The sequence below is a fragment of the Alosa sapidissima genome, chromosome 10 (genome assembly GCF_018492685.1).
Source record: "Alosa sapidissima isolate fAloSap1 chromosome 10, fAloSap1.pri, whole genome shotgun sequence".
Taxonomy (NCBI): Eukaryota; Metazoa; Chordata; class Actinopteri; order Clupeiformes; family Clupeidae; genus Alosa; species Alosa sapidissima.
Window position 1 is genome coordinate 11,187,328 of NC_055966.1, and position 21,428 is coordinate 11,208,755.

Genomic DNA, 21,428 nt, shown 5'->3' on the forward strand with positions numbered 1-21,428 from the left:
CTTTTCCGACAGATCTTCTCCTGTGGAAAATATGGAAGCACTGTTTATATACTGTCTGTATATATCATTCACAGCATATATGAAAAGGTCAGGTACAACCCTAAAACAGAAAAAGTTGGGACGTTGTGTAAAATGCAAATAAAAACAGAATGTAATAATATACAAGTCTCTTAAACCCATATTTAATAGCAAAAAGGACATAGACAACATTGTTGAAAATGAAAATTTGGACTATTTCATGGAAAATACAACTTCATTTTGAATTTGATGTCAGCAACATGTTTCAAAAAAAGTTGGGACAGTGACAGTGCTGCTTCTGTGCTGCTTCACCTCTTCATTTAACACAATTCTGTAAAATGGAACTGAGGAGACCAGCTGCTAGAGATTTGAGAATTAAATGTTGTCCCATTACTCGCCAATATAGGATTGCAGTTGCTCAACAGTATGGGCTACTCATGTTTTTCATTTCATTATGCATCTAATTTGACTTGGCCATTTTAGCACCTGGACTTTTCCTCTACGGAAAAATACTGTTTAAATATGTGCACAATTCATTTTGGCATTGTTTCAGAAATATTCAAGGTCTTCCTTGGAAAAGACATTGCCTGGATGGAGGTATATGTTGCTCAAAACCTGTATACATTAATCAGAATTGATTGTGCTTTGCCAAATATGCAAGATGCCCATCTGTCACTAATGCATCTCCACACCTTCATAGATGTTGGGTTTCAAACTAAGTACTGAAACAAGTTGGATAGGTTGGATACTTGGATAGGCCCCCTCCTCTTTAGCCCAGATGAGTCCATGATTTCCAAAAAGAATGGCAAATTTTGATTGGTCTAACCACAGGACCTTTTTCCATGTTACCTCAGTCCATTTTAAACAAGCTCAGACCCAGATAAGACAGTGGTATTTTCTGTATCATATCTCAATACATTTTTGGCTGTTACAATTTTGGCTGCAGTTTTTGAATTGAGTATCAAACTGTGCACATAGACAATAGTCATCAGAGGTTTTCCCGAGGCCATACAATGACAGGTCTGGAAATAGGTCTCGTTTTGGTGCAGTGCCATCTGAGGTCCAAAAGACCACAGCCATCCAATATTGTTTTTCAGCTCTTTCCCTTGTTTGCAAAGATTTCTCTGGATTCTCTGAATGTTTTAATAATATTATGTCCTATAGATAATATACTCGCCAAATACTTCACAATATCATAGTAAGAAGCATTAAAATTACATTGTTTCATCATCTGGGGCAGTCATGGCCTACTGGTTAGGGCTTCGGGCTTGTAACTGGCGGGTTGCCGGTTTGATCCCCGACCAGTAGGAACGACTGAAGTGGCCTTGAGCAAGGCACCTAACTCCTCTCTGCTCCCTGAGCGTCGCTGTAGCAAGGCAGCTCACTGCTCCAGGTTAGTGTGTGCCTCACTGTGTGTTCACAAATTCACAGATGGGATAAATGCAGAGACCAAATTCCTTGTATACGCAAATACACTTGGCCGAGAAAAGAAATTTGATATGTTGTCCTTTTTGCAACTAAATATGAGTTTAAGAGATTTGCAGATTATTTCATTCTGTTTTTATTCACATTTTACACAACGTCCCAACTTTTTCTGATTTGGGGTTGTAATATTCCATAAAAATGTAATGAAAAAGTAATTCTCATCTAGCCATACGAGGCCTAGGAGCCCATATGTTGTAGATAGACTTTTCCATGTCAGGCTCATAATAAGCCTATTATTGTTCCCTTGTTGCTGCTGTTTTTAAATTTGTTTTCTTTTTTGCAGTTTGGCCTCAGACTTACAAAATCAGCATTTCTATATTTTGCTCAACGCAAAATTGTAGGGCAATCATTTGCAAATTCATAAAGCATTCAAAAAGGCTCCCACAAACTTGCATTCCAGAAAGTGTGTGTGTGTGTGTTTAGGTAAACCTAGAACCAAAACCGAGTTGAATTTGAATCATCATTGTGGAGAAATACATTGACAGTCTGCCTAGTATGCTTTGCTGGACTCTCTCCCAGGCCAGTGGGCCACAAACCACAGAACATTTGGATGCCTTTAAATGGGTAATAAACCTCAAAGGAAACACATAGCTTTTCTACCATAAGTGCGTTGACCCCCTTTCTCTTCGACGACTACACTGCACTCTCCTCGTAGTGAAGTGTCGTGTTACAACATCGGTCCTGAGCCACACGGCGGTGGGAACAACTGCATATGCCCCAATTTAACGTCTTCATTAACAAAACGGCCCTACCCGAGCTCCTAATATGAATTTAATGTGCTGTTTTTAGGCTTTGAGCTGTGCCGTGCTGTGCTCTGTTGGACGCATCTCAGCTTCCCACACACAGTCACACTGACCTTTCCCGCCTGTCCGTAATGTATCATTCCGTCCACATTAAAAGGGCTTAACAAGTGCCAAATTGCAAGTTAATTGTTCCTGGAACCAACTAATACTCACGGGCAGCCACTCCCAACTAAACTGTGTGTTCTGCCATCTATCTGTTTACTGGTCGGTTTTTAGGCTACTGGACCCAGATAGATATGGAGACCCACCAACACAATATCACTAATACCACTACTATTACTACTGCTGCTACTACTATCACTGCTACTACTACTACTACTACTATACTTCTACTACTACTGCAATAATAATAATAATAATAATAATAATAATAATAATAATAATAATAACAACAACAATAATATTGCAGCTACAGATTCTCAAACAGAATTAAGTAATGTTTTGTGTCCATGGTCAGCAATGAAGTCCTTTTTTGGAGATTATTTAGTTCCAAAGGCAGTCAATTTTGGCTTTGCCTCGCAAGAGGGTGAGTTTTTGTCCAGTGTATTCAGTGTGTTTTTTACCACTCCCAGCAGCAATGAAATGATGCAGCTTTGCAGGTGTTTGACAGTGGGCTGGTCTTCGCCGCGCTCTGCTAAGCTCTGATGTCAGTGGAGAACTATGCAGCGCTGCTGGCATCTCTGCTATGAGTGGCACCCCTGGAACGTGGCACAACCCCCCCGCTAAGAACAGGACTAGGGGGGCATGTTGGGGTCGACAGACAGGACAGATGACCGGTTCTGTCCAGTTTTTTTGAGGGGGGTGGAGGGGGTGGGTGCAACAGACGCTCTTCGCTCAGCACTTTTGACACTTTCACCCAGAGACAAGGGGACACCTGCGGCTGTCCGTCTTTCACACACCCTCCGCCCACCACACACTTTCTCCACCCACTGCACACTCCCGCTCAGCTCCCACAACGCCCCCACCCTCCTCACCCCTATCGACCCCCCCCCCCCCCCCACACACACACGCACACACACCACCACCACCCATCTCCCTCTTCCCAGTTGGCAGAGAAAGTGCCTGCCTGTCCCAACCTGCTCACCATGCACCTGTCCTGGCTGGCATTAGTACATATAACGCCCCAATTAACCTGCCAACCACGGGCACTGTCCACACCAGGACCTCATAAGCCATTTGGAATTTCCCCAGCCTCAGACCAGTCCAAACCCCCGCTAGCTGGTCCTCAAGGGTCATACTGTATGCAATGGCCCGTAGCTTTCACCTTTGTGCCTATATTTAGGACAGCTTTGATTCCCAACCTTAATTTCAACTCACCAAATGTGCCTTTTTTCGCGTTCAAATTAAAAGACTTTCCTTACTTGGAAGTGTTCTAGTCAGGGATGCGTGGGCGTGGGCTTGCGTCATCTGTGCATGTTTTTGTTTATTTTTACCGTGGGTTTGTTGTTCCTCCATCGCGCCCATTACATCGTTGTTTTAGCAGGTGGCACATGAATAAAGCGGCGATCTGACGAAATGAGAAGTGGCAGGTTGAGCGTTCCCATCATGGGCTGTTACTGGCTGTCACCGCAGCCTGTTCCCTCACAGTCCCTCAGCTGTGGACACACTTAACCGTCAAGCAGAGATGGAGAGTGGACTAGAAACAACAACAAAAAGCCCGCCAAAACTCTCTTTCATCTTACCGCCTGTCCTTGTCTGAACACGACCGAGTTGGAGATTTAAAACCAAATCTCTTGACAGGCAAATGGCCCGTTGCCTCAGAGTTGCCTAAGGATTTATGGGGACAATTCAGTTCTATTGCTATTCTCTGCATTAAGTTCAGTACCAGTAAATTGCTTATTTCTTTGGTTGTTGCAGTTTTGCTGTAGGGGTGTAAATATTAATCGATTCGTATCGATGCATCGATTATGCAGCCGACGATGCATCGATCGTCCGCAAGAGTATCGATCAATGTGTTTATTTTGCCGCCAGAAAAGACGCTATGGTATTAGTGGCGACTGTCGAGGAAGAACACAGGCTACAGTGAATAGGCTAATTGGCCATACTAGACCTGCAGAGTAAGCATTAGACGTTATTATTTTATTTTGTTCTAATTACAATTTAGCTACTTGCACTTTATTTTACTCTTTTTAACTGTAGCAGTAACTGTTCTATTTGCAGTACATTGAGCACAAGCTATAGTGTAATATTTACATCATGTGAATATAATTTTGTATTCTCAATAAAAGGCAAATTATTTATTTTTTGTTGATTTATTTGAAACTTAATAGATATCGAGTATTAAATCGTATCGAATCGTATCGTGGGGAATTCTGAAGTATCGAAAATAATCAAATCGTTGGCTTAAGAAATCGATATCGTATCGAATCGTCATGAAGGCTCCGATTTACACCCCTATTTTGCTGTATCATGTCTTCTCCTTTCTTGTTATGAAAGCGGATAGGGCATTTGGGGGGGGGGCTGTTAAGGAGCCATTGTGCTCATGTTTTAGCCTGTGTCTTCATTTGTTTTAATTGAGTCACTTAACTTCTGCCAGTGTGTGTGTAACCCTAGTGAGACCACCCCCACTCCCGGCCCTCTCTCTTTCCCTCCCACCCTCTCTGTCTTTCTCGCTCTCTCTCTCTGTCTCGCTCTCTCGCTCTCTCTCTCTCTCTCTCTGGCCTGTGTCGACCTCCTGTGACGCCCACCCAGCTCGGAGCAGCCACTCCAGCCCTTATTAAGCGGAGTTGATTACTCGGCGTCTGGACTAGCGCTTCATCTCCCCAAACTTTGTGCTGTTCAGCCGCCCACCTGGTATTGCTGATGCTGTGCTTTGAGATTGTGGACGATGGCTCACGTTGACATTCAATTAGTCCCTTAACAGAAGCACTTCCTTTGTACCTAATGATTCAGAACCTCTTTCACAGAGAAATAATTTCCCTTTGCTCTCCACTCCACTCTCCCTCCCAGCTTTCTGTCTCTCCCCCACATTCTCTCTCTCTCTCTCTCTCTCTCCCTCCCTCCCACCCTAAATTGCTCATCCTGGAATTTAACAGGCTTAGAGACCAAGGATCATTATTGTCTGCATGATTGTGAAGAGATGACAGTTTTAAAGCAATTCAATGTTCTTCCGCAAAATGATTCACACCACCTCCCCTCAACCCATCATTTTTCAAAAAACAATGTTAGTAGATATAATTAAAGCATAGCAAGCCGTCAAAAGGGCTGTAGAAGAATAGGCCCACTACTTTCACACACTACAGCTTAAGAACCCAGCAAAGTATGGTGCACTGAACTCAGGAAACAGTGCAGGTGGATAAATAGCATGCTTGAGAAAGATTTTAATCTGGGAAAAAAATACAATTTCTTGCAACATAGTTATCTCCTACTGATGAAAATATATTTGCATTTGTATGACATGAAAGTGTTGAACTTAGACTCTTCATCTGCATTAGACTGCATAATATTGCACTTTAGCACAGTGTTAGCTACATGGCTAACGGCCATCACTATCCGTTTTGTGGTCATTTATGGAATGGATCCCAGTGTAGCTTCTCTAGAGGAAAATTTATTTCTAACCGAAAGAGCACTGATATTGCTTTAACCCTTTCAAATAACACAGCCGTCAGCCACTCTTATTGTCATTCTCGTGCCTTCTCATAACAAACTTTAACTCTGGACAGGGACAGAAACAGCCTCTGGTGTTTTTTTTTTTTTATTATGTTTTCCTTTCTTTTTATTTGTTTTTAGAAGACCAAGCTGTGAGTTTTCCCATTTCCAAACTCCATCATTGTATTTACCAGGGTGTGTGCACAGGGAGTTGTGAGGTGCCATATGTGATGCCCAGATCTCCTCACAGCAAGTCTCAGGAAATTAAACACGTCCAACTTCCTGCATACGTCTTATCCAACTTAACGGAGTATAGCCTACCTGTGCCAAGCTGCCAGTTGATGTCGAGGCCGATTTCTGAGAATAGGTGTTTTTATCATGGCTGTCTTGGAAGTCCATATGTTTAAGAATTATCTTTTTTCAACAACAAAATACAGCCATTCGTTTATCTGCAAACAAAGGACATTTCTGGTTTCATGAATCAATATCCCCACCCTGTGGCAGGATCTTAGTAATGCTATTTGAAAACTTCCATTAGGACGAAAGCTCTAATGCGCCATCTAGTGTTCAAATGTAAATCACACAAACAAATACAATCCAAAATGAAATAAAATACAGTACACAAATTCAGTATGCACACAAAATCCAGTGCATACACACACACACACACACACACACACACACACACACACACACAAAAGGGGTGCTGTGAGAGTACATAATGTTTTACTCCCTCTTCACCTACGACTGCACACCTGCACATGTCTCTAATACCATTGCCAAGTTTGCAGACGATGGTGATTGGTCTCATCTGCAACAACGATGAGACGACCTACAGGGAGGAGGTCCAGCACCTAACAACCTGGCTTTCAACACCAAGAAGACCAAAGAGCTAATTGTGGACTACATGAAGTCTAAAGCTGGCACACACACCCCCATCCTCATCAACGGGACTGAGGCGTGTCACCAGCTTTAAGTTTCTGGGTGTCCACATCCCTGAGCACCTCTCTTGGACCCTCAACACCTCTACCCTGATCAAGAAGGCTCACCAGCATCTCTTCTTGCTGAGGAGACTAAAAAAGGTCCACCTGTCCCCTCAGATCCTGGTGAACTTCTACCAAGTGCATCCTCACCACTGTGTAACCGTATGGTGCAACTGCTTTGCATCTGACCGGAAAGCACTGCAGAGGGTGATGAAAACTGCCCAACGCATCACCGGTTCCTCACTCCCCTCTATCGACGCCATCCAAAGCAAGTGATGCTTGTGTAAAGCACATAGCATCGTCAAATACCGTTCTTACCCCAACCACAGACTGTTCACCCCACTCCCCTCTGGGAGACTGAAAGGTCTCTCCAGAGGACCAGCAGGTTCAGAGGAAGCTTCCCCTGCGACTGTCACCCTACTACACTCTGTGGACATGAACATGTGGTTTATGAACATGCCCCCATGAGTGTAGCACGGTAGCTGCCTGTATGGCCACTCTAGCTGTTGGCTGTAGCAACTCGAGCTAGGTAGCACTGATTGTTTTAGGGGTTTTTTTTGTACCGACGGTACTCAATGACCTCGAGAAACAGAGGTCTATGTGAAAAATCGAAAAATTCTATTTGACCTGGCACTACAGGGGGTGACAGGTCAGAAATTACAGGACAGGGGGGTGTAGACAGGTGACCAGGTTTGTGGTCTGTTCTCTGTCGTGCTAAAAGGGTACAATGTCTGAGGTAGCTTGCAGTTGAGCAATGAACTGTCTGTCAACAGGTCCGATTCTCATTCTGCAGTTAAGCCGCAGGCCCCTTCGAGAGTCATCACATCTGTGGCATGCTGATGTCGGACTAAACCAAGCCTGTGGCACTGGCTACTGGCTCTCCAGCAGGTTTCCTGTTGGCCACACTCCACCACAGTCAGAGCAGTGGTTCAACTCAGGACATGATGCACCCAAGGAAACTAGAAATCTTAAAGTAAACTCACAGATTTTTACAGGGACTCGCCTGTTTGTGAGCTTAGGAGAGTTAAAGCACATTTTTTCTGCCGAATGTCAAAATACATACATCATTAAACATGTTTTAATGTTGTTTTGTTCAGTGTTTTATGGACCATGGTCTCAGAGCAAACTTTAAATTTAGAGTTTAGCAGAGTGGGCAAGAGCAGGGTAGAAGTTTTTTGCGTGCGCTTTACAGCACCTTCTAGCCTGTTGGCAGAGTGTGGTACCAGGTACCAGCTATAGCTGCCAAGGCTGTAAATCCAGACTCAGGAGAACGGACCATCATAATGCATGTCTTCACTGTGCTGAAACTCAGGGGAACCCACCATTAAAATGCATATCTGCACTGTGCTGAACCTGCTCGCATGCATGGAGAAACACCATCTCTCTCTGGTGAGGTATGGGGGTGGCAGCATCATAGTGTGTTGATACTGTTCACTCGTGGGGATAGGCATCTTGGTAATACTGTCAGAAGAACTGATGTTGGAAGATGTTGGAAGAGAGACTGCAAAGCAAATGTTGCAACCCTAGCCAGATTCGGGGGAAGGGGGAGGGGGTGAACCATGGCAGAGTTCACGCTGAAACGCAGTGTTCTCACACAAACATTGCTTCAGGATTATCTGCAACATAACACATTATTGAGGATGTGACTGATTATGTTCATTTGAAGAAATGATTTACATATCGATCCATCTTTAATCCCTAAATCTGAAAATTGTCATCTTTATTTAGTATATATATATATATATATATATATATATATATATATATATATATATATATATATATATATATATATATATATATATATATATTGTTTATATATATATATATATATATTGTTTATCCCTACATCAGACCACTTTGCAATGCAGCATGTTGCATTTACCAGCCAAATTTGCACTTTAATATTCTCTGCCAGCTGCTGGTGTAAACTGATTAAGAACAGGTTTGTATGTATTGCCAAGACAAAAACAAACCACCCTAGTGTTCATATGGACTGATACCCCCATGCATCTGGACTGTAGATGGACGGTTCAGCTTCCTCTGGGCAAAGAGAAGCTATTCAGAGACGTTGAGGTGTCAGTTGCTGTCCCTGGCGACGTGCATGACCTTTCCCAGGGGAACGACTCCAGTCCACAGTCCTAGACACCATTTGGGTCTGAATATTTTACAGCAGGGGCCCTGGCTCATATAATGTGCCTGTTGATTCATTTTCGAGTTCATGCATGGAGAAGCGATCACCATCACATCTACATCCAATATCATTTGTGAAATCATTTGTGTGATAATATCCCTGTGCTGCAACCCATGGTCATTTGTTCGGCAAATACATTACATTATGCCATGGGTTTCTTCCTTTAATATCACACATAATAGAATTCAATGTGTGAATCATGTCTACAGTGTGTGTGTGTGTGTGTGTGTGTGTGTGTGATGTCTTTTTACCCAATACTGGAAAGATATGAAAATGTGAAACAGGAGCATTATACAAATGGCTCCTCCGTGTGAGATGAGTGGAGAGAGGCCTTTTCTGCCTGTGTTTTATGGGCAACATGGGGGCATCATCACAAGCCTCCTGTCTTTTGAGCATCAGCTCTTTGATATGCATATGTACCTTCCATTGACTGACTGAAAGCATTTGGCAGAGAACAATACAGAGGTAATTGCCACAAATGTGCTGAAATTGACTCTTTTTTTTGTTCAGCTGCTCTTTTTTTGAGGGCAGTGTCCACCGCCTAACTGTCGTTCCAGATCCTGATTGCTCACGCAATACCCTGAAGCCAAACAATCATTTATTTGAGGCTAAAAAAAGACGTAATTTTTCGTGTGAGTTTAGCAGGTGCTCTGATTCCACATAAATGGCTCTCACTGCGTCTTCATCAAGCACAAACAGCGATTTACACATCCTCTCTCTTTCTCCCTTTATTTCTCTGTCTTTTCCTCTTTTACACACACACACACACACACACACACACACACACACACACACACACACACACACACACAGACTTGCTGAACATTCAGTGATCATACTTGGGGAAATTGCTATGGCAACTGGTTGCTATGGGTGACGAGACACCACTACATCCTCCTCTGGAGGGGAGAGGAGGGAGTTGGACAACAAAAGCAAGAGATGGAAGGGCGGCTATAAGGAAGACTATTTGGATCGCCTGATGACAGAGCTAAGCGGGGGGGAAAAAGTTGAGGCTTGTGGCCATCGCAGGCACTGAGTTGACCACGACACAGCTTGCGTCCACTAGCCACCCTCACTGAGCTGAGCACGACACAGCTTGTGGCCAGTAGCCACCCTCACAGCGCTTCTTTCCCTCTCTCTCTCACTCTCTCTCAGCAGCACAACAGGTAAGTGTGTGGTGATCTCTTTCTTTGCACTCTTGTACCGGTCATGCCAAATACTTGACGCATTCAATTTGCGATCTGCACAATAGTTCTTAGATTTTTGTAGTCGGTGAGAAGCAGAGAGCAAACTGGTCATGTACAGTGTTAATGATATGTTGCTGTTGGTATACATGAGTGAGGATGCTGGCTGTTTTGTATGGTGCTTAGGGAACGCCTTGATCACGTCTATTGATGTGTGAGCACAGTATTTTAAATGATTGCCCATCAATGTATCAATGCAATGCATCAGTCTCTGTTAAAAGTAATAAGATAGGAAGATAATTGTAACTTTAATCATTCTAATTATATGTGCTTCACACACTACCTAGAAGAAAGGGTAGAAGATGGCATACTGTATTGTAGCCCTGGTCTTATGAAGTGAAGTTTTTTCACATAAACCCAGCAAGGTTTTCATTTGTGGTGAAATGTGAACGGGGAGAGGGAGATGCCACACTGCCTTTTTCACACTTCAACCGATGGCACTGCCTTTTCCCTCAGAGTCGGGAGGAGTGGCTGGTTGGTCGGTGTGTCTGCGCTTGATTGTAAACACGCAGGCTGGGCTCCAGCGACACTGAGAATAATGACTCACAACGTGTGACACCGTCTCTTAAGTGGACTTTGCCATTCAACACCGACAGTGTACATTAGAGTGCAGTCGCCCCAAGCAGCTACCCCCCCGCAATCCCCCCCCCCCCCCCTCGGAGATGACCGCGGTCCCTGGGCCCGTGTTGGTGGAGTGATCGATCCGGACAGACGCAGACACGGCGGCTCACCCCAAAATGGCCGAGAGCCTGCACAGCAGCACGCTGTCGGCGTCGGGCGGAGGGAGCCCGCACATGTCCACCTTCCTGACGCTGGAGCAGCGGGCGGCCTTCGTCTTCGTCCTTCTCCTCTTCATCTTCCTCGGACTGCTGATCGTGCGCTGCTTCCGCATCCTGCTGGACCCCTACAGCAGCATGCCCTCCTCCACCTGGACGGACTACATGGAGAAGGACACGTTTGACTACCGCATCGTCTGACCTCTGGCCTCGCTGCAGCACCCCGGCGCAGCGCAGCTGGGCTTTAGCGAGGAGACAGCTGGCTGTTGACTTGAACTGGTCACACTGGGGACCCATGGGCCCAGAGACGCAGGAGGATAATGTCCCCATCATCCACCACCTTCACACACCCTTAACCTAAACCTCGACAGGAGGATAATGTCCCCATCATCCACCACCTTCACACACCCTTAACCTAAACCTCGACACAGGAGGATAATGTCCCCATCATCCACCACCTTCACACACCCTTAACCTAAACCTCGACACAGGAGGATAATGTCCCCATCATCCACCACCTTCACACACCCTTAACACACACCTCGACACAGGAGGATAATGTCCCCATCATCCACCACCTTCACACACCCTTAACCTAAACCTCGACACAGGAGGATAATGTCCCCATCATCCACCACCTTCACACACCCTTAACACACACCTCGACACAGGAGGATAATGTCCCCATAATCCACCACCTTCACACACCCTTAACACACACCTCGACACAGGAGGATAATGTCCCCATCATCCACCACCTTCACACACCCTTAACACACACCTCGACACAGGAGGATAATGTCCCCATCATCCACCACCTTCACACACCCTTAACACACACCTCGACACAGGAGGATAATGTCCTCCCTATCATCCACAACCTTAACACCCCCTAAACACAAACCTTGACGCAGGAGGATAATGTCCCCATCATTCACAATCTTTACACCCCCTTAAGACACACCTCGATGATGTCCCCCCCATCATCTACAACCTTTACACACTAAACACAAACCTCGACACAGTAGGATAATGTCTCCATCATCGACAACCTTCACACACCCTAAACACAAACCTCTGCGAAGTGATACAAAAGCCAACAGTTCTGAAGTCACACACACATCACAAAGAAACAAATTGTTTACATCACAGTGGGAACAATGCAAATATGGACAGACCCTGTGTGCCTCACCGCATCCAACACACAATCCAACCACTTAAGGATGCCTCAGTAACAGAAATATGAGTGAATGAACTTCTCTCTCGGCCTTTGTCTTCTTTTGCTTTAATATGAGCTAAACTGATGTCATTAGTGACCTCCTTTGATGAGGAATTGGAGGCAGGTGTTTTGGCGTGCATCGGTCATAAGGTATCTTGGTTTGCTTAGTCATCCTAGTGCTGCTTTGTTTTCTTCTGGAGATGATAAACAAACAAACAAACAAACAGCTGGTATTTAAGCTCTTCCTCACTCACTCCTTCAGTATTTTGATATTGTACTCTTGTACTTTCTGTGCAAGCTGTGGCCAGGGTATGACAAGTTGTTTCAATTTCTGCTTTGTTGATGTAATGCCATATTTCACAAGGATGAACACATCGTATAATTACACTACAGTGGGGAAAATGTGGTAAACAGTGCTTCTGGGGGGGGGATTATTCTGTGCTTAATGAACACTCTGAATATCATTTGGCCATGTAAAAGTGTTTGCATTTGGTTCATAGCTTCACCATCAGTGATATTTGCGTCAAGGATGGAAACGGAGTCGACATTAGTGAATCCTGTACAGCTTCAGTGAAACACTTGATGACTTTTAAACATTTTGTGCCTACTTAACGTCAACTTGCCCGATGGCTCTGGACCTAACTGATCTTGTTTCTGTGATTAATTAATGGTTGAAAATTTCTGCCGGCTGTTCTTTGAAATTTGTAAAACTTGTGCCTTTCAACTGTTTACAGATCCCTACAACAGGTGGCTTGCATAACTGCATAACTGTTCCTTGGCAAAGTATTTGTACAACCCACTTAATCATGCATCAGAGTGGTACAGTGTGTTGGTGTTTCTTTATGTAGTGCTTCTACAGAGACAGCTGTGTCTGAAATTTCACCTGTAAATTTAGCTGAATAGATACTTCAAGACAAGAGTGAGATTTCTCGATGTAATAAACAATGAAAGCATCTGAAAAACAAAAATGGTTCCCAAAGAGTTTGGATCAAATGCAACAAAATGTCTTATTCACACTGAACTGAACTATCCCACATTCACAGCTCAGGGAGAGCAGAAGCTTCTTTCCCACGTCTATTTATAGCCTAGCTTTGCCAAGTGCGTTTTACACAGCAACATGCAGCTCTGTGTGAAATCATAAATTACATACACCAAAACACTTCCCCTTGTGGCTATTTCATATTTGTCTACCATTACAACAGAGAACAGGAAGGAGCATGTTCATTTCCTTTACAAACTGCATTAAATCGATACAGGTGTGTGTGTGTTGGTTGTGTGGTTTGAACCCCCTGCGTCATCCATCTCTATCTGCCCTTGTCACCCCGCTCAGATTGGCCTCCATTCTCCTTTGGTCACGGACTCACAGCTCATTTTCGGAGCCCTGATGTCCTTTAATGGTAGTGGAGGCAAATAATTAGGGCCTCCAAGCCAGAGAAATTAACTCTTCACAAGGAAAGTAGGCACTCAGGGTCTGGGTAAGAGCAGCACTGAATATAACACTACGCCATTCAATACAGATACAGTCTCTACCCATCCTGAATTACCTTAAATATGAAGGGCCATGTTATGTGACAATTTATTCTTTCTTTTCTTGGGGTTTTGAATGAGTGTGCTAATCACATAAATCATAATATACTACAGCACACAGACTTCTGCACCTTACTTCTATCTGAGAGACAATCAAATTGTGCCTGTGTTCTAAAGCTGCTGATTGGCTGAAGGCAGCTGGCGGTTAGACATCAATAGAAAGGGGAGAACAGGCATGTGGAGATGAAAGGCAAAACAACATCAGTGAGGAACTGAAGATGGAGCTGTGGCTCTGTTGAAGTGACGCACATGCAATGAACTGGCCAATGATGTTACTAAATTCACCAACTATACATCAAACGTTCATTGCAAGAAATAGTTGACATAAAGACAAACTGTGACAAAAAGGCCATCAACAGGTGGCTGATAGTATTTAGTATTTATTGAAATCTACATAGGTTTATATATTTTCTTTAAAAAAAACAAGTACTTGAAAAACAATAATTATATTCATAATGATTCTCACTAAAACATCTATTTACAAAAAGCAAACACAAAACACTGCTTTAAGGTATCAAAATGACCTGATAGTGTTCTATTGAAGTACTGTGTTTGTAAGATCTTCATAAAAGCAGCCCCTAAATGTGGGATAGCTCAGCTGTAGTTAAAAACAGTACCAATATTTACAAACTTGGTAAAAAAGCTCAGGGATACTTCCATTCATTGGTATCTATTAGGCAACAGCTCTCTCTATTATGTAGTTCTTTAGGGCAAGTTGAAATATGATGCACCTAACTGACATTTAAATTAGTTCCACATTTGTAGTGCTCATTGCAGACCACCAAATTCCAATGTGTCAGTTCAGAAATGAATTTACACAGTAATGAAAATTCATGTACAATCTAATAAATAGCTACATGTCAAGGCCCATCATATCAAATTTGTAGTCATTTTTGTTCGCCCAGTTGTGGCTCTGGATTAACCCAGTATTGAAAGAAAAGTAAAATGAGTCCAATGCTTCACAAAGTCCCTAGTGTATAATATACGCAAGCATCACACTCGCTTAAATAGCAACAGAGAAATTAGGGCTGTGTTTCATTTTAGACAGGTCATCGTGTTGAACACTGACTAATGTGATGTTTACAACAGGTCACATATAAAACACCATGTAGTCAGTAAAATGAAAACAATAAAACAGAATCGACACAGTAAAAAGGGAGAGCAGTGAGAGATGCTACATTGGCAGAATCTGTGGATTCTACACATCCTCCATGTTGTTCTTCTGCCTAAATGACTGCCTGAGGATGTTCCTTCAACTGTTACCTCATGTGTTAAGTAGATCTCCCAATCCATAACATACAACTGTTACCTCATGTGTTAAGTAGATCTCCCAATCCATAACATACAACTGTTACCTCATGTGTTAAGTAGATCTCCCAATCCATAACATACAAGGCAGTACGACTACGGGAACAAAATCATCCTGCTTTTAAGCTGATTTTCAGACCAACGGTACATGAAAGAACACTTTGCAGAAACCTGCAGAGGCTGCTGAGGCGAGCTGAGCGGCCGCCTCTGATTGCGGACAGCAGCAGAAGGGATTGTGAGGCCGCGCGTACCTCCGGCTCCTCTCCCGCTGACCCCTCCGGCACCAGACTACTCCCTCGCCCGCTCAGCACAGCTGCCGCTTGTCTCCGGAGGCGCTGCTCTGCCTCATCTCTGGCAGATGTATGAGGAACTTCACAGCCAGAGACAGACTGTCCCAGTCTGATCCCTCATGTCAGCTTCCTCATGTCTTTGAGAACACAGCAGAGAGGGGTAGAAGGTAGAACCGGCACGCAGTATAAAACCGGCTTTGTTTGCACTGCGTTTTGGAGATATTAAGGCAACAGTGGAAGGTGGTGGGCATATGGTCAGCTAAAAGACAGCTCAGCTAAGATCAAGTCAGTCTCAGTGAGGAGGACCACACCCACGTCCAGGGTAAAATGTCAGTCTCCTGTGCTGTGGACTTTGGACGTTGGTCCACTTCTTGAGTGCGAGCTGATGTATCCGGTTATCGATTAGCCCTCTGGTCCATTGTGTCCCATTTTTTCCAAATAAAGTAAAAAAAGTAGTTGTTGTCATGTAACTCATCACTGTGATTAATATAAATAAATTAAAAACGAGAAACATTACTAGGGTGTCATCTAGTGTGTGCAGTTCCTGAGTGGGGGAAGTGCCTTTGGGCTTTAGAGCTGCTGGGAGGAGTTAAGTGTATGTGTGTGCGTGCATGTGTGTGTGTGTGTGTGTGTGTGCATGTGTGTGTGGAGGTGTTACGTCGACACCGGCGTCTGCAACACAGAGGCGCTCTCTGCCACGTCCACCAGCGTCACCTGCTCGCCCTCCTCCTCCACCATGTCTGCGTCCAGCTCGCTGGGCTTGATGATGATGGTACCCTCCGACATCATCACCACCTCCTCCTCCTCCTCCTGCTCCACATCCCCCTCCTCCTCCTCCTCCTGGAGCACCACCTCCTCCTGGCCCTCCACTGCTCCAGTGTCCTCGCCCGTGCCGTTGGGCTGGCCGTTGGTCATGGCCTCCAGCTTGAGGCGGTACTGCTCGGCCTCCTGCTCCTTCTGCAGGAGCTGCTGGCGGTACTCCTGCGCCCGCTGGTTGGCCTCCATCAGCTGCTTCTCCAGCTGCTCACGGCTGTCCTTCTCCGCCATCTCCTGCTGCGACAGCACACAAGGGAGGGGAGGAAGTCAGTGCGGTTTTATAGGAAGCAACAACAGCCTTAACTAACAACACCATGGAACACAAATCAAGAAGCTGAGATTAGGAAGTGAATGAGTTAACTAACAGCACTGCAAATGCAACAATATGGCATAGGGTTGTATAGATTCTATAGGCTTGTCATAACTTATCTTTTTTATAGGCTTGTCATCTTATCTAACACCACAGAACACATGAGCGATATGTAGCATGATAAAAGACTCTACATAAGTAATTACTTTGCACTGCCCAGTCTAGAACTTCAGACTGAAAAAAAAAAGAACAATACATTTTGAAACTTTTCCTACTTCCTATCAAGCACTGAAGCAACAGTAGCTCTCAAACCTTCTGTTTGGGATCCATGTGGTGGGTCACTTGTTCCAGTTTCCTCTTGCGTGGCGTGGGAGGTTTGGACTCCTCCACCACAACTTCCTCTGTAACCTGTCCAGCTGGAACAGCCACCACTGCACTCAGAACACAAACACACCAGTCACATCCACTACAACAGGACAGGATGTTTTCACAGGAGAATGTGCAAGACATCAGTCTCAGAATATGAGTGACCTTTTGCCCTGTGGAAGAAAGACTTCTACTGTGAATATCTATGACTTAACACTATTTAAAGCTCCTAATATAATAATACTATAGTAATAAAATAGTAGCATAGCATAGTATAATGTATGTAAATATGACAATGATTTTACTCCACCCATAGATTATATTATATTAGATGAGATCCATAGATGGAGTCTGCAGTTTTCGGCAAACCGTTTTATCTTCTAACTTAAGCAGTGAGACAACTATGCTGTCTACCACTCACTTTGTTGCCCCTGCATGGTGACAAAGAACTTCTGCCCCAAAGAAGCTGGCTGCAGGTTGCCCTGTTGGTCAGTCACTATGGTGATGACCCTCTGCCCTCCTTCCCCGACAACCTGCTGGATGGCTGAATCCACAGAGTTTGGAGCGATCACTTCCTCAGTGGCACCTACTGGCATACAAGACATACAGGGGTCCGTAAGCATTTGAAATCTAAAGTAGATGGCATAGATGAAGCGCTCCGTTAGTGGAGTGTCTGCTGCAACAATTAGCGTCCTCTATAATCAATAAAACTGGCTACACCAGACGTGAGAGCAGCGTGTACATTCGAAAAAATTAGAAGGCTCTTCTAAACAATTTTTACACCCCGTGTAAGAATGGAGTGCTTCAGTTAGGTGCCTGATGTAGCCTGCCTGTAAGATGCCAGCCTGTAAGACGCCACTGGCCCTGTAGGTGGTCTTCCTACCTGAGTTGGGCTTAGCAGCTGTGAGGACGATGTCTGAGAAGTTGACGAGCTCCCCTGAGGAGGAGATGAGGAACTGAGGACTGGGCATGGAGGTGGCAGAGCTGCTCAGAGGGTTCACGTTCACCTGGTGCTGCATGCCCTCCTGTCACAAACACACACAACACAACACAACACACAGCTTAGACACATCATAACACACAGCACACACAACACAACACAACACACAGCTTAGACACATCATAACACACAGCACACACAACACAACACACAGCTTAGACACATCACAACACACAGCACACAACACACAGCTTAGACACAACACAACACACAGCTTAGACAACACAACACACAGCTTAGACAACACAACACACAGCTTAGACAACACAACACACAGCTTAGACACATCACAACACACAGCACACACCACTTCCACATACAAATATACCGCACACACAATTTAGACACACATTACTTAATATAGATAGACCATCAGAATGGCTGTACTTGTGAGCTGCCTAGAGACATATGTTAAAATACAGCAACAGTGATATTTAGTAGAAGGAATTCAATTTAGTGAGTCAAATTTAGCAGATGCTTTTATCCAAACTGACAGGGTAACCTGGGCTGGCCATTTCTCCCCCCCCCCCCCCCCCCACGCTAGGCTCAGGATTAGTTGATTTGTTTATTTACCAGATACACTACCTGCAAAAGTAGCATGAGGTCGGTGTTGCCCTTGTCCACGGCGATGAGGAAGGGCGTCTTGTCGAACTTGCTCATGGCGTGTGTGTCGGCGCCGTACTTCACCAGCAGCTCCGCCACGGCCCTGTGGCCGTGCTCAGTGGCCCAGTGGAGCGCGGTCATCTTCAGCATGTCTTTAGCATTCACATCCGCTCCACTCTGCCCAACACAACAAAACACAACATACTGTACGTAATCATTTGACTGATGCTTCTATCCAAAGCAACGTACATCACAACTCGGGGTTAAGTGCCTTGCTCAAGGACACAACGGAGGCAATCAAGAATTAAACCCACAACCGGCTACTGCATGCTAGCCCAGCTCTTCAGAATTAAACCCACAACTGGCTACTGCATGGTAGTCCAGCTCTTTAGCCACTATGCTACCTTTGCCTTAATTGGATGCCCAGTCAGCTGGAGTAATCAAACTTCAAGCTAGATACTTGCATTTCTTGTTGGAGTTAGGGTAGAAAAGTTCTAAAATATTGGCCCTCTGGCTTGGATATACTTAATTACTTATACACCAAGTGTTCTCTGAGCAAGCTGACAGATGTGTATGCCTGTTTGAAATAAGCTCTTTTTGATATGGATCCTACACACACACACACACACAAAAAAAAAACATATTTTGTATTTGTTTTAGAATAATGGGCATTGAAACTGAATTTCTATGAGCTGCTGTTACAAATTATAAAAAAATATTGGGGGGGGGGGGGCAATTCTGAGGAGCAGCACAGAGAGGTGGAACATCAATGTCCTCTGAAACAAGGCCCACCTCCAGATAACCTGAGACTGACAGCAGGATGATGCAGTGTTGTGCCTTTACCTTGACAAGAAGCTCCACAATGCTGTTGTGCCCCTCTGCAGCAGCCATGTGAAGAGGGGTCCGGTCCACCTTGGTGCGGGCGTCCCTGCTGACGCCTGCACGGAGTAGTACCTCCGCAGTAGAGTAGTGTCCATACTGTGCAGCAAGATGAAGAGGTGAGGTCCCAAGCTGAAAACATACAGGTGAGAATCAAATAATAACAATGGTATTATATGATAATCCAGTGTTTCCCACATAATTGAATTCCATTTGTGGTGGTTGGTTTGCAGAATGAACTTGAATACAACAGTTTTTAACAAATTAGCACAGCGTGGTTACGATGCTAACCAGATTTAAGCACAATTTAATACAACCTGGAAAATCATTGTGTGGTGGTCAATGTTGATATTGTGGTGGGCCGCCACAAATAAGTCAATGTATGGGAAACACTGTAATCATTAACATATACACAGAATGCATACATTTGCACACGTGTAAATCTGAATATATTAGTTTTATATTTGATTAGTTGCAGTATTAACAATTCTCTTACAGAGATACTGTAGTAATTATTTACAAATATGCTCACCCAGTCTGTAGTAAAAGGAGCTCCATTGGCCATGAGAGTCCTGACCTCATCATCTTGCCCTTTGCGTGCCGCCTCAAGCAGTCTCTTCCCCAAATCCACAAGAGACATCTGATGTTGAAATACAACATAAAGCGAAGTTTTTATTCACTTTCAACTTTCTATGTGGGAGAACATTTCAACATTTAATGCAATACATTGAACCACTTCAAAGCGTTTTGTGTTAATTCTGGCCACGTTCATGCCAACTTCTTTCACGAAGTCATGGAACTCATGCGCCCAGTTGATGGCATTTGTTACAGTTAAATTAGATTAAACATTATAACTGGGATCCATAGCAAATGTGATGGAAGCACGAATGCAGAGTAGCTAACTAGCCAAGTCAGATAGGAAGTCGATTAACGTAGTTTACAGTGGATGTTCCGGGGGAAGTTGATTCTCCCATTCAAACAAAGTTACCAGGCAAGTTCAGCAGGCGACAACACGAGAGGACTATTCAACACAAGAAACAAATTGTTCTAAACCTTCCTGAATTAGTTTAGTGTACAGCAAATGACTGATAACACAGGCCAGCTAGCTAACGCTGTTGTGGAGAACCAGCACTGCTAGTCGAACGCAGTGTTTCAAGTTGTGCAAGTTAGCCACTTTTGGCGCTTGATATTTGGATAGGTTCGGCGACTTACGTACGAATTGTTAGAAGTAGTTGGGTAGGTTTCTGTAAATATATAAATGTATGTAACGACGAACCACTTTTCAGGTGGCCGAATAGATAAAATGCAGTGCACCTTACGCTTAGACTAACGTAACACGTTGCAGTCAACAACAATAAGACGAGTAACGTTACACCGAGCTGGCTGCTTGCTAAAGTTAACGCTTCACGAAAAGCTAACGTTAGAGAGCTAACATTAGCTTGTTGGATTTACCGTTTCAGAATATCTTTAGATATCCTTGTGAGACTCAAATGTGTCCTCTGGTGTCACATGAAAACATTAGACGTTATAACAGTAGTTTGTCTTGACTTTCTGTTTGTTGCTATTCGTAGTTCCCTGTACTTTCTGGGAAGGAAAAAAAGAATACAAATATGGGGCAGTTGATCAAATATGGCGCCTGAAGACCGAGGGCGGAAGTTTACTTGCGCACAATTTCAAAATCAAAACTTTCTGCATTACATACACCCATTCATTGCACCAACTTCAATAGGCCTACATCATAAAAAATAATAATACATATAACACCAAATGCATATAACCCACATATCCAAGATTACTTACCCCACATGGAAATTATATGTTCAGTTTGCTGAGCACATTGTAAAATGGTTTCTTCATTTATTGTGAATGGTCAGGTTTGCAAAACTTGTGTTTCTTCCCACTTTGTGAAAGGTAAATGATTGTAAATCTGGCATGATGGTAATTAAAAAATCATTATCA

The 21,428-nt window shown here is 44.0% G+C and overlaps 2 protein-coding genes across 11 annotated transcripts; one reads left to right on the forward strand and one right to left on the reverse strand.

Annotated features, from left to right (window-relative positions):
* The first annotated feature begins 10,976 nt into the window (after window positions 1-10,976).
* LOC121721482 (cortexin-2) lies at window positions 10,977-13,427 on the forward strand. Its single transcript, XM_042108462.1, has one exon. The coding sequence runs from the start codon at window positions 11,053-11,055 to the stop codon at window positions 11,290-11,292; it is 240 nt and encodes a 79-aa protein (XP_041964396.1). The 5' UTR covers window positions 10,977-11,052; the 3' UTR covers window positions 11,293-13,427.
* Window positions 13,428-14,267: 840 nt separating this feature from the next.
* gabpb2b (GA binding protein transcription factor subunit beta 2b) lies at window positions 14,268-21,418 on the reverse strand. 10 transcript variants are annotated; one of them, XR_006034837.1, is made up of 9 exons: window positions 20,922-21,119; window positions 20,002-20,109; window positions 19,434-19,601; window positions 18,561-18,767; window positions 17,871-18,012; window positions 17,409-17,576; window positions 16,934-17,052; window positions 15,207-16,548; window positions 14,268-15,160 (listed from the first exon to the last, which is right to left on the reverse strand). XR_006034837.1 is itself a non-coding variant. In XM_042108428.1 (8 exons), exons 2-8 carry the CDS (start codon window positions 20,107-20,109, stop codon window positions 16,150-16,152), a joined length of 1,311 nt encoding a protein of 436 aa, XP_041964362.1. In that variant the 5' UTR covers window positions 21,270-21,418; the 3' UTR covers window positions 14,268-16,149. The 10 variants fall into 10 exon arrangements, 9 of the variants coding, with proteins under 9 accessions (XP_041964362.1, XP_041964368.1, XP_041964367.1 ...); XM_042108428.1 differs by lacking the exon at window positions 20,922-21,119 and adding an exon at window positions 21,270-21,418 and having other exon boundaries at window positions 14,268-16,548; XM_042108434.1 differs by having other exon boundaries at window positions 14,268-16,545; window positions 17,409-17,573; window positions 18,573-18,767.
* Between the last annotated feature and the right edge of the window lie 10 nt (window positions 21,419-21,428).

Coding starts and splice junctions, on each gene's coding strand:
- LOC121721482 (XM_042108462.1), top strand. CDS start 11,053: ATGGCCGAGAGCCTGCACAGCAGCACGCTGTCGGCGTCGGGCGGAGGG.
- gabpb2b (XM_042108428.1), bottom strand. CDS start 20,109: ATGTCTCTTGTGGATTTGGGGAAGAGACTGCTTGAGGCGGCACGCAAA. Junction 18,013..18,560: donor TTTTGCAGGTAGTGTATCTG/GTAAATAAACAA, acceptor TGTTTGTGACAG/GAGGGCATGCAGCACCAGGT. Junction 16,549..16,933: donor ACATGGATCCCAAACAGAAG/GTTTGAGAGCTA, acceptor GTGCTGTCGCAG/CAGGAGATGGCGGAGAAGGA.